The 11,768-nt window shown below is 34.7% G+C and overlaps 1 protein-coding gene across 1 annotated transcript; it reads left to right on the top strand.

Annotated features, from left to right (window-relative positions):
• The first annotated feature begins 4,175 nt into the window (after positions 1–4,175).
• LOC133876529 (SUMO-activating enzyme subunit 1B-1-like) lies at positions 4,176–7,835 on the top strand. Its single transcript, XM_062314820.1, has 10 exons — positions 4,176–4,453; positions 4,713–4,764; positions 4,855–5,050; positions 5,255–5,334; positions 5,434–5,550; positions 6,433–6,483; positions 6,774–6,840; positions 7,107–7,210; positions 7,292–7,396; positions 7,479–7,835. The coding sequence occupies exons 1-10, from the start codon at positions 4,371–4,373 to the stop codon at positions 7,593–7,595; spliced, it is 972 nt and encodes a 323-aa protein (XP_062170804.1). The 5' UTR covers positions 4,176–4,370; the 3' UTR covers positions 7,596–7,835.
• Positions 7,836–11,768: the final 3,933 nt, after the last annotated feature.

Genomic DNA, 11,768 nt, shown 5'->3' with positions numbered 1-11,768 from the left:
CACGGCAAACACCAGGTGTTTATTGGATTTCTTCACTAACTGGCGGGTGCAACATGTTAGGCGCACAGGAAATGTTGCGGCTCATAGGTTGTGGCTAGAATGGGGGTTATTTCAAAATGTAACTAAGGTTTGGTTTGATAATTTTTCGAACTCTGTTTCAGGTGTTGTTTGTCAGGATCTTGTATCCTTCTTTGTTTTGGTATGAATGTCCTATTTGCCTTAAAAATAAATAAATAAATAAAATAAAATTCATAAAAATTCGAATTCAATCTATACTTATCATATTTAATTGCTTCCACCAGTACAACATGATACGACAAAATTGAATTATATTATATGTCCCCAAAACAAAACCACATGCAGTTATATAGCCAATAGAATTAAAGTAATAAACAAACAGAAAACTGGCAAGGATAGCGACCTCTGCTCAAGTTTCACTGATTCAATAGATTTTTTTTTTAGAGTGATTTTGAAAGTCATTTTTTTTTATTATTTTTGTGTCCCTTCAAAAATAATTTAACTTTTAAAATCATTACTTGAATAAAATTCAATTTGTGATCGATCACAAGTTTAATGGTGATTTTAAAAATCATATCATTTTTAGAGAAATACAAGAATGACAAAATAGTAACTTTTAGCATTATTCGATTGTAAGGGGTTATAAAGAGATTATTTTCGCTATCAGATGATGATTTTTAAAAAAAAAATACAAGGAAAAAAGGAAAAATTATACTAAAAAACTTGATTAGAGCGGTTTATTTAATTAAATTGTGAGCGATAAAGTTTATGCTCTTGATCACATTTGGAAGAAGGTTACCAAGTCAAAATGTTCGACACTAAAGTAAAAATTTTCTAATTTAAAATATGATAACTGTTTTAGAGTGCAAGGATCACGGCCAAAGTGTCGCCTTCAAAGATGTTGTTGTCAATCTTGAAATCAGCCTAAATGTGCTGCAAGCTAGCATGGCTGCCCAAGTTTCACCATATTCAAAAGACAAGGGGGGTTGACCTTTGTACTTGCCAAAATGATAGTGCATCTAAATTTGAACGTACAACAATACAAATGGAGAAATTGTCCCTAATTACAACATCAAAGTTCAGTTTAATGATAGATTCAATGGATGTGATTGTCCCCGTGGCTTGGCGGAATCTCGCACCTACATAAATTTCTTATAAATCGAGTTAGAGAGATTTCCTTCAATTCAGTTTGACCGTCTATAAACTGTTATGTATCTCTTGAATGTGTAACAGGCATGTTTTTTAATATTTTTATTAAAAAATTCTTACATGTTAATTAAAAAAATATATACATACTTCTTACGTGATAAAAGCACGTGATGGTTTATAGGCTTAGTTGAAAAAAAAAAAAAAAAGTCATTAAATCCGGTTTATAAAAAATTTATGTCAACCCTCATCGGACGGTAATGCTTTATTTTTCCCCATTTTTTTTATTGAGTTGTATTGCCAAACATCGGATGGGTCACATGTACTTTTCTTTCAAATTCCATGAGTTGCATGCATATGAAGGAACTGCTTTATAACGAGGAGCCACATCCTTTGAATAATTCCTAAGAAGTTTCCTTAAAGACTGTCTGTTGCACTTCTCCACTCTAAAATGACCCCTATACTCTTCCCTTGCACATGTGATCGAGATCGGAACCAGGGAAAGAACTCAAAGTCGACCAAGATCATGACAGGAAATGCAAAGCAAGATAAACATCAAGATCCAAGTAATCATTGAGTCAGTGTCGAACACAGTTTTTAACTGATATATGTCCTCAAAACATGTTTTAAAATACGGGTTTTAAAAATAAATTTCAATTTAATATACTGAATTAAAGTAATTTTTTTGGACCCCAGTTTAAGGAAGCGACCCATCTACCCAAATTGTTGCTTGAAATTACTTTTTATATGGTTGGTACTATTCGTTCCTTTTACTGGTAAAAAGTTGGTGCAGGACTAAAGGAACTACTGTGGATCGTCCAGGAGGCAAAGACCCAGGTTTTTTCAATGTTTTCTAGGTAAGTTAAAAGGCTCTCATATTCTGGATCGTTTTCAGTAGTAAAGTAAAGAAAGAACATAAGGCACACAAATATCATCATGATTCATGGATTATACGACTTTGTGGACCACGTGGATTTCGTCCCTGTTCTAGTGTTCTCTGACAACAACATAATTAAGGTCCCAGGTAAGTACAATTATTTTGCGTTGTCCACGATTGACAGCCTGTTTGGCAAGAGGGAAAATTTGGAGGAACGGAAATGAAGGGAAGGAAAGGGGCCGGGCCGCCGGGGAGTCCAATTCTCGTGTTTGGAAACCTTTTTAAGTTTGAGCGACTCTCTTGCAAATTAACGTGACAATTTTTATAGTATTTGTCATGTTCGTCTCTAAACAATTAAGGTATTACAATATGTGTGGCTCAATACGAAAACATTTTATTGAAATAAAAATTGAATGCCGGAGATAAGATTCGAACTCATGAACTTTGGAATCTAATACCATATTAAATTATTACTTATTTTAAAATTTTAAGCTGAAAGAAAATTGTAAATTTAATTATTTTAATTAATAATTTAACATTCTCCTTAAAGTGTGGGCACAAATTTCACATAAAATATTTACGTTCTGACACTATATTAAATCACAACTTATCCAAAAAGTTTAAGATGATAGGAAATTGTAACTTTAATTAATTTAATTAACATTCTAATACTCACGTGCCAATATTTTAATGGAAAAAAAAAATTAAGCAACAAAATTTAAAACGTAAATTTAATTGTTTAGTAGCTGACGTGATAAGTGTCATGTGCACTGTTTTTTGTTGCGTTAGTTTGTAAGTGACTAGTAGTAAAAAGTTGGAGTACTCCCAACAACACTTAACAATTAAATTTGAAGAATACTTGAAGTAGTATAATTTTTACTACAATTCTCTTATAATCTGATATAATAGTTTAAAGTTTGTAAAATAATTAAGAGTGTATGGTTGATAAGTCCGCCATTAAAATTATCAAATTGATAGGTGAGATTTTTTACTTTATTATTTAACCAATTATAGATTTTCATGTCGGTTTGTAAGGTGACATGTATTAAAAGCCCTAGCAATACTCATTAAATTTATTTGTCATATTTGTTACTTCATTTTTTTTCACCCATATGGTACAATGAGACATTTATGTGGGCTGTTACATTAGTTTATAAATAAATTATAATAAAAGTTGTAATTTATAGGATGAATGAAATAAATAGAAGTCTTGTATTTCAATTAAATTATTTATTATTTATTTCTCTTTTCATCTGAGCATCCAAAATAATAATAATAATAACAATAACAATTATTTTTTTTCTATTATATTCCCTCTTAATTTACCATTTGTTTCCATTATTTTCACATATAAACTCCCGAATGCACAACACTCAGTTTGTTTCATGAAATAGATTATTGAAATGAAATTAATATTCATATGGAATAAATATTTTTTTATTTGATAGAGATTTATTCATAGGAATAACTATTTCCTTACGAAAATGAATATTTAATCATTTCATAATCAAAAGGAATGCAGAACTTTTTTTTTAAAATAAAAAATACCCATATTATTTTCTATTTTCTTTTAAACCTAAAATAAAAATATTAATTTCAGTGGGTGGGAGTGGTCAGCCACCCACTGCAAGACATGGGGTGGACCCCAAGGTTCTCTAGAGGTTGTGCAACCACCTCTGAGGCTATTATAGTGGAGTTTTTTTTTTTTTTTTTTCTTTTATAAAAAAGTAGAGAAATAATAATTTTTTTTTTTAATTTTGGTTCAATTATAATTAAAACATATGTATTCGTACAAAATTCTTTAAATAACTATTTCATTTCACGTTTCTCAATTTTTAATAATAATAATTATTTTTCAGTGAAGTACTTATACCGCATACAAGGACTAAAAGATAAGAGGCGGACAACCTCAATCTCTTGTTTTTAGTTTGACCTTTTTGTCATTTTTTTTTTTTTTAAATTTAAAAAGAAAAACAAGAAAGTAAAATAATTAGCAAATGCCTGGGCTACCCATATGGCCTACGGGCCAATGTCATGGACAATTGGGTTGGAGCTGATAAGGCCCAAGACGCAGCGCTTCGAGCTTGGTTTTAAGTTTCCTTTTAAAAACAAAATCCTAAGCTCGTCTTGTTTCTTCTTGTCATTCAAAACGCAACGCTTCGAGCTTTTTCTAGGGTTTCACGCACACGCATACAGACACTCGCTCACTCAATTGCTTCGAGCTTTTTCTAGGGTTTCACGCACACCCATACAGTCATACAGACACTCGCTCACTCAATTTCTCTCTCTCTCTCTCTCTCCCTATTTGTGGAGCAGTTTGCAGTTAGGAATGGACGGTGAGGAGTTAACGGAGCAGGAGACCGCTCTCTACGACCGTCAGATTAGGGTTTGGGGCGCTGATGCACAAAGAAGGTCAAATTCTATATATATATATATATATACATGCGTGGGTTTTTGTGTTCAAGTTTTGTTCTTTTATTCATTGATATAATTTTTAGTCCAAATCCAATTTAGCTCTGCTAATTTATTTTATTTCTACTCAATAATGCAATTTGTAAAATGCATGAGTTAGTTTTTCTGATTCATACGTATAGTATCAATTTTGCTTATTTATCATCTTCAATTTAGAAATGTTTAATCCCAAGTTTTCTTTTTTCTTTTCTTGGTTTAGACTGAGCAAAGCTCACATATTAGCATGTGGAATGAAAGGGACTGTTGCTGAGGTAAATCTGAATTTCCATAGTAATTTTCATTGAACTCATCTTTGATGTAATTGTTATATTGAACCCCATCTTTGATATTTTTGTACGTAGTTTTGCAAGAACATTGTTCTAGCAGGAGTTAGTAGTTTGACATTGGTGGATGACCGGGTAGTGACCGAAGAAGCGCTCTCTGCAAACTTTTTGATACCTCCTGCTGAGAATGTGTATGGTGGGAAAACAGTTGCCGAGCTTTGTTGTGACTCCTTGAAAGACTTCAATCCGATGGTTCGTGTTTCGGTAGAAAAAGGTTTACCCCTTTTGTTCTGTTTAACTTGCTAATGTTATAGTTGAAGACTGCTTTCATGTGTATAATTTCTGTGTCAAAACTGGCCATGTTAACAAATTTTACGCATTCTGATACCATTATGTTACTTCAGTTAAGTAATTATCTATTTTTGTAAGTGCAAGTAAATGAAAGGATTTGATTAAATCCAAAATTTCAATCGTACAGGTGATGTGTCAAGCTTTGGTGAGGAGTTCTTTGCTAAATATGATGTCGTGGTTGTCAGTTGTTGCTCCCTTGCGACAAAAGTACAGCACAAACTTGTTTGCATTAATAAGTTCACAACTTGTAAACGGTTCACTTTCTATGTAAGTTTCTTTTGACATGTTCAATTTTCTTGGCTGCAGAAATTGATCAGTGAGAAATGCCGAAAGCTGTCAAAGCGCGTAGCATTCTATGCAGTCGACTGTAGAGACTCCTGTGGTGAAATTTTTGTAGATCTGCTACACCATAGATATTCAAAAGTGATTATCTTACTCAATCTAAATGTTCACATTTCTCTGTTGTCAGGGTTATTTGTTCTCTGATTTGTCCTTTTCAGTTTATGATTGTGTTATGTTAGCTGCACTTTGTTGTGCCACTATTCTCTAGTTAGGCTTTTCCTTTTGTATACTCCTAGTGTATGAAGGGGTGCCTTACGCTTTTTATGAGATTGGGTTATTACTTATTCGAAAAAACTTTGTTGTGGCTCTATTAGATGTCAAACGGTTGGTAGATGATGGAAAGACTTGGCAAATACCAAGTTTTGTTTCATAGAGGGGGGTCAATTATTTACTTAATTTTTCTTCCTTTAATATTCATGTTCATTTTTATTTATCAAAAAAAAAAATATTCATGTTCATTTTTCTTGATTTGCTTGAAAAATGACATTAGTATTAGTGTTATATGTACTCAACCAGACATTTACCTCATGTTAAACATTGCAGTCATTCTAATTTCTGTCACCAATCGAAATCTCACTGTGAGCATGTTAACTTTCTCTTGAAACTATTCCACATTTTTATTGAAAATGCTTTTGCACATATATTGTATAATGTTTTAGATTAGCGACCAATTCCTCAGCTGAAAATTTGTCTAGTCAAGCCCTAAGAGTTAAATGCAAAGTGATTCTTGATTTTCTTAAGTAATCTCAAGAGTCTCTCCTGAACTGTTACGGCTCTGGAATGGCTAATAGCTCATCTAAGGGTTCTGGAATGTTTCTGCTTTGCCTCTTGCCTTAAGAAGTTGTGACTAATATTCATATCTTTTAGCTTTGAAAACATCTTGGTTTTTTATAATATTCAGATATCATGATCGATGACAGAAGCAGTAATTATCTAATTGCTGTTGCTTTTATTTGTTGGCAGAAAAAACTTGATGAGACCATTGAATGCCTACTGCAATATCCAAGTTTTGAGGTATGGCTTGGTTTGTCGCAGTTCTTTCTAATGACATTGAGTTAATTACTCCATACATTACTTTTCTTCTACAAGCCACTACTCCAATGAGCTTTATTTGCCCATTTATTTAGTTTGGAGGTGGGGATGGACTGATGGAGTCTATTGAAAGAAATGAATCCTAACCCCAACCTTCCCTTTTGCCTTGCCAGCACAAATGTACTGCAACAACTTTGGTCTGACTGCAGCTGATGTGCACTTTGGTGCTTATGTTTTCTTTGATAATAACGTGTGTAATTCTTTCATTGCAGGAAGCAATTTTAGTACCTTGGAGATCGCTTCCTAGGAAAGTGTCAAAGCTATACTTCGCTATGAGAGGTCTGCTAAATTATAGTGTTGTAGCTTCTGTGGGGGGACTTTGTGTTGCTTGTCAAAATGCTACCGCTTTATCTGCTATAGCTTGTCTTTCTACCATTACTTGTGTTGAAACTGTATGGATGGGAAGCTAGAGGCTGCTTTTGGCATTTTTCCAGTGAAAAGTTTATTATCCCTTTTCTATTTTCATGACACTTTTTGGGATTGGGTTTAATTGGTTTCAAATCATTTATGGAACAATAACTAAATTATCGTCAATCTTGTTCCAGTGATAGAAAGGTTTGAGGAGGCTGAGGGGCGTAGTCCTGGAGATGTTTCAATTGTGGACCTTCCTGGTGTTCTGAAGCTGAAAAAGGAACTTTGTGAAGCAAATGTATGTACTTGGAATTTGTTGCTTATGTTTCAATAATAGTGTTTTTCATCTTCTAACCCTTGCTTAAATAATACCTTGCAGTCACTGGGTGATTCTCATATCCCTGATGGACTTCTTGAAAGACTGGTAACGGGTACAAGAGAATTCCCTCCGGTTTGTGCCATCATTGGAGGAATTCTTGGACAGGTGCCATGCTGAACCATTTTGTTGTTATGTTTTTGGAGCATTTAGTACGTTATTTTGACCTGGTTAAGTATGAACTTCTCAGGAGGTTATCAAAGCGATCTCAGGCAAAGGGGAACCCCTCAAAAATTTCTTCTTCTTTGATGCTATGGATGGGAAAGGCATAATAGAGGACATTTCAAACCCTAATAGTGGAAGCTGAGCACAGCCTTTCTGAGGGAAGCTTCTGAAGTAGATGTATGATAAGAAAAATCAGTCTATTTCTATGTAGGGGATTAGAGAAATTTGGTCACGGAAATCTAGTAGAAACTGACCTCTTATTGTGGATAGATTATTGTTACCACAACACTGAAGCTTCAGACAGACTGATAATTCTGCAGTTCTTAGACTTGACTCGCATTACTAATGAATCTCAAGTTTTGACACTTGATGGTTGGAATTATCATGTTCTTGTTGATGTGCACATTTAAGTTTATGCCTGCAATGCATTGTTCATTGTGTATCTAAGTATTATTATTATTATTATGATTTTTTTGTAAGCATTGCCAATCTAAGTATTAAGGTGTATATGTTTTGAAGTACAAAGTTCCAAAGAAGAATAAACTTCTGGTACCAAAGAAAGGAAAACTTCAAACAAGAACTAAGAAAGAAGACTATGGTCCTTATTTAGGCCCATAATACTCTCTCGAGGTGGGAGGCTTTGACTTCAATTTTACTTGCGATAATGCTCTTGATTTTGGGTTTCATGATAATGCTGTTATTTTGAAGTACAAAGTTCCAAAGAAGAATAAACTTCTAGAACCAAAGAAAGGAAAACTTCAGACAAGAACTAAGAAAGAAGACTATGGTCCTTATTTAGGCCCATAATGCTCTTTCGAGGATGGTCATGTTTGTTGTAAGCCTTAATTGTTACCATAAGCTATGGGCCTATGATAGTATGTCACTGGGAACCCGCAATGTGCAGTTCCCATCATTTGCTGCATGGCTATCTCTACATCTGAGCCAATACTCTGCCAAGATATGTGATGGTTTCATTAATTTAATTTCAGTATCCCATCTTGACCCACTTCAGGATTTGATTGTCAAAGATGATATGATTTAGATGCTAGAGATTACTCTCTAGTGATCATGGGTGGTAGGGGATAACCAATTAGTTTGTCTGATAAAGTGAAAGAAAAAAGGAGATAAAAAGGAAGACAGCCATTATAGACGCTCGTGACCTTTCTAGACACAAAGGATTTCAATTTTTAGGATGAGATGCGCTCGCCTATGCGTACACGTACTACAATGTTCTATTAATTCTATTAAAAATGCTTGTGAAATCACATAGAATATGAGAAAAAAGATATTACTAGAAGCAAAAGTGAAACATGGGAAACCTTAAGATTGCTTAGTCAAGCTTTTCATGATCTTATCTCTGGAAATTAAGACCTGATTGAGGGTCCAGATTTCTCCCATGGGCCATTACTATAAAGTACAAAAGAAAAAAAAAGAGCGTATAGAACAAGGTTCAAAAATATAAAAATCTGAACGTGGGTTGTTCATATCCCGCTATATCCCCATATTCAAATCAAAATTAGCCAAACTTTCTCTCTCTTTCTCATTCAAAAGCCCCACGATACACAAGCCATGATAGAATGATGACCCCACCATGAAAGGCGATATAAAAGAGAAAGCAACTGAAGACAAGCTGCAGCAGAAGTTAAAGGCTTTGCAACAAGATTGGGACTCCTACAAGCAGTCTAACCCGAGAACCCTCCGCAGATATTCAACAGATTCCAAGGCCATGGCTAAAGCTCTTCAACTGCTGGACTGCTCTCCAAGAAACCTCATGTCTTCGCTTCAGAGGTTGTCTCCTTCAGAAGGAGGATGGAAGATAAGGACCAATGATTTGGCAAAGGAAGAGATACAACGAGAGCGAATGGCGATCATTGAGAGCGGTGGGTTAAAGGGGCGGCGTCGTCTTTTTGAGGCTCCGGAGGGTGAAACTGAGATGGCTTTTGGAGGGAGGGAGAAGATATGTAATGCTTGGAATGGTTTGGTTCAAAAGAGTGAAGTGAGATCAGTACTGTCTTTTTATAATTCCGAGGATGATCGTGAAAATGAATCCGGTGGAAGCAATGATTTGCGTGTATGTAATTTTCAGTTTTCTTCTTCATCATCATCTCTTTCCTCTTTGTCTGGTGAAAGAGTGAAAGAAGTATCGGAGTACGAGGAAGAAAAGAAGGTGGTGGAAAGTGTGGAAACGAGGAGAGTGGCTTATGGCGGAAGTGGTAATGGGAGAAGCTGGATGGTAATTGTCATGGGTTGGCTTGCTATTGCTTCAATTGTATATGCAATTTGCCTTGTCCAAATGAGGAGCCTCGGTGGATATGGAGATGAACGTGAGATGCTTTTAGTTCCAACATGAAACACCTCTCTCTCTCTCTCTCTCTCTCTCTCTCTCTCTCTCTCAATTTAATCATTATGATCATTTTTTATCCTTAATTTGTTCTTAATTTGGAGAGTGATGCTTGGACAATTTTCTCTATATATTAAGCTTCTTTTTTTTTTTTTTTCTTTTTTTTTCTTTTTTTTTCCCTATATATGGATGTTCATAACTTGATCATATTTCTTGTTCAGAAGTTCGCTTTCAATTTCATATATATATATAGAGTATGTTATGTACAAAGAAGATGATTGTCCTCCATTCATTCATCTCATATCTGATGCTTTAATTTGCATATATTTGAAAATTACATTAATTAATTAGTACAATATTACATTAATTAAGAACTGCGTGCTTTGAGACACTCGGGCAATGGCTTATGACACATGGCTTACTTCAGAGAGGCGCATACATTTATATCGATTTGTCTAAAGATTAATTTGTTCAAAGCTATCAGCAGAAGTCTTCTGTAGAGGATGTGTGTGCATCCCTTCATAGGTCGTTACCACAATCTCTTCATCTTTTGTAAGGCTAGGGTAGTAACATTACACTAAAATTTGTATGTGTATTGAGTTTAGATATACACTCTTTTGAAAGAAAATTTCATCGTAACATGTACTTCATACTACATGTGCTTATTTGACAGACAATGAAGGTGATCGAGTGAATTGATCCCTGCTTACTCATTGTGTGAGTTGTTGTCCATAGGTCATTGTTAAAGATTTTAATTATGCCTTATATATATGATCTTTGACAGTATCATGCGGTTGAGGTTTTAGTGTTTGCTATTCTAGCATGTTGCCTATGACCATGTATATATGATGCGGTCTAAAGGGCCGAAGAGAAGACTATTTAGTAACACATTCATATTTTATTTGCACTCACCTTCGACAAATTGTGTTACTTCTTGAATGTTGCAACATAACTGTGGGTACATCATGTTTTTATGGAAGTTATGCAATGCTCTGAGATATTGGATTCAAAAGGAATTAGAAATGCTTAATCTGATACGGCCAAATGAGTCGGGACATAATGAGACACTTATAGAGATGTTACTATGCTGATTTTTACAAGATTTGGTATAGTGCTCCAAACCTTTTATGCAAATGTGCTCGGTCGTCACACAGTTTATTTGCCATTATACCAAAAAAAAAAAAAAAAAAAAAAGACATTGAGAGATGCATGGTCCCTTCATTCCCATTGTGTGCGAATGAAAAATATTAGTGGAGGGTGTCCCTCTTTACAAGGCAATTGGAGTGATGCAAGAGCCATTACTCCAAAGCTAGTAACATGCAGGTGATCGTGAGTAATGTTTGGGGCATTACTCTATGGTTGTTTTTCAGCCTCCCCATCAGTGGGGTGTTGGCTAGCCCCCGGTCCCCCCTCCTCTTCTTGAGACATCGAACAAAAAAAAAAAAAAAAAAAAAGATCGTGAGGCAATTAAACAAAAAACTTCTCTCTCAATGTGATATTCTTGTGCTCTTAGATTGTGAATAATATTGTAGTTATCGTTCTAGTAGCATGCTTTACCGACGGGAAAATAAATTGTTGGAGATCGACGTAAGAGTCAAAGAACGTGGAACAACTGAGTAAGATCCAATTTTAGTGCAGGAAAGGTACCGAAAATTTTATTCCGCTACTTATTATATTTCTAGCACGTACAATTAATAAAAACGGGCTGAAGATAATAAATTCTGGCCATTGATGTCAATTGAACAAAAGATGACAAATTAATAAAGTTCCTCAAGGAGTAGGAATTACAAGTTCTTCTAGGAGTAGGAATGAGCTATGCACCGACTTAATTAGCCCCCTTCCCTTTCTATATATTCGGTTGATTTTCAAAGACATGTACAGTAAGACCTTTTCTTCTTTGGTTGACGTGCCGCACAACAAATTAGAAGAGAGTTTTCTTGTTTTGTCCCGCCATGGAAGGCTCTCATATAAAAG

Source organism: Alnus glutinosa, chromosome 8 (genome assembly GCF_958979055.1).
Source record: "Alnus glutinosa chromosome 8, dhAlnGlut1.1, whole genome shotgun sequence".
NCBI classification, from domain to species: domain Eukaryota; kingdom Viridiplantae; phylum Streptophyta; class Magnoliopsida; order Fagales; family Betulaceae; genus Alnus; species Alnus glutinosa.
Note: the sequence above shows the minus strand (reverse complement) of the source record. Positions and strands in the feature narration are given on the sequence as shown.

Coding starts and splice junctions, on each gene's coding strand:
- LOC133876529 (XM_062314820.1), top strand. CDS start 4,371: ATGGACGGTGAGGAGTTAACGGAGCAGGAGACCGCTCTCTACGACCGT. Junction 5,551..6,432: donor TACACCATAGATATTCAAAA/GTGATTATCTTA, acceptor ATTTGTTGGCAG/AAAAAACTTGATGAGACCAT. Junction 7,397..7,478: donor TTGGAGGAATTCTTGGACAG/GTGCCATGCTGA, acceptor TGAACTTCTCAG/GAGGTTATCAAAGCGATCTC.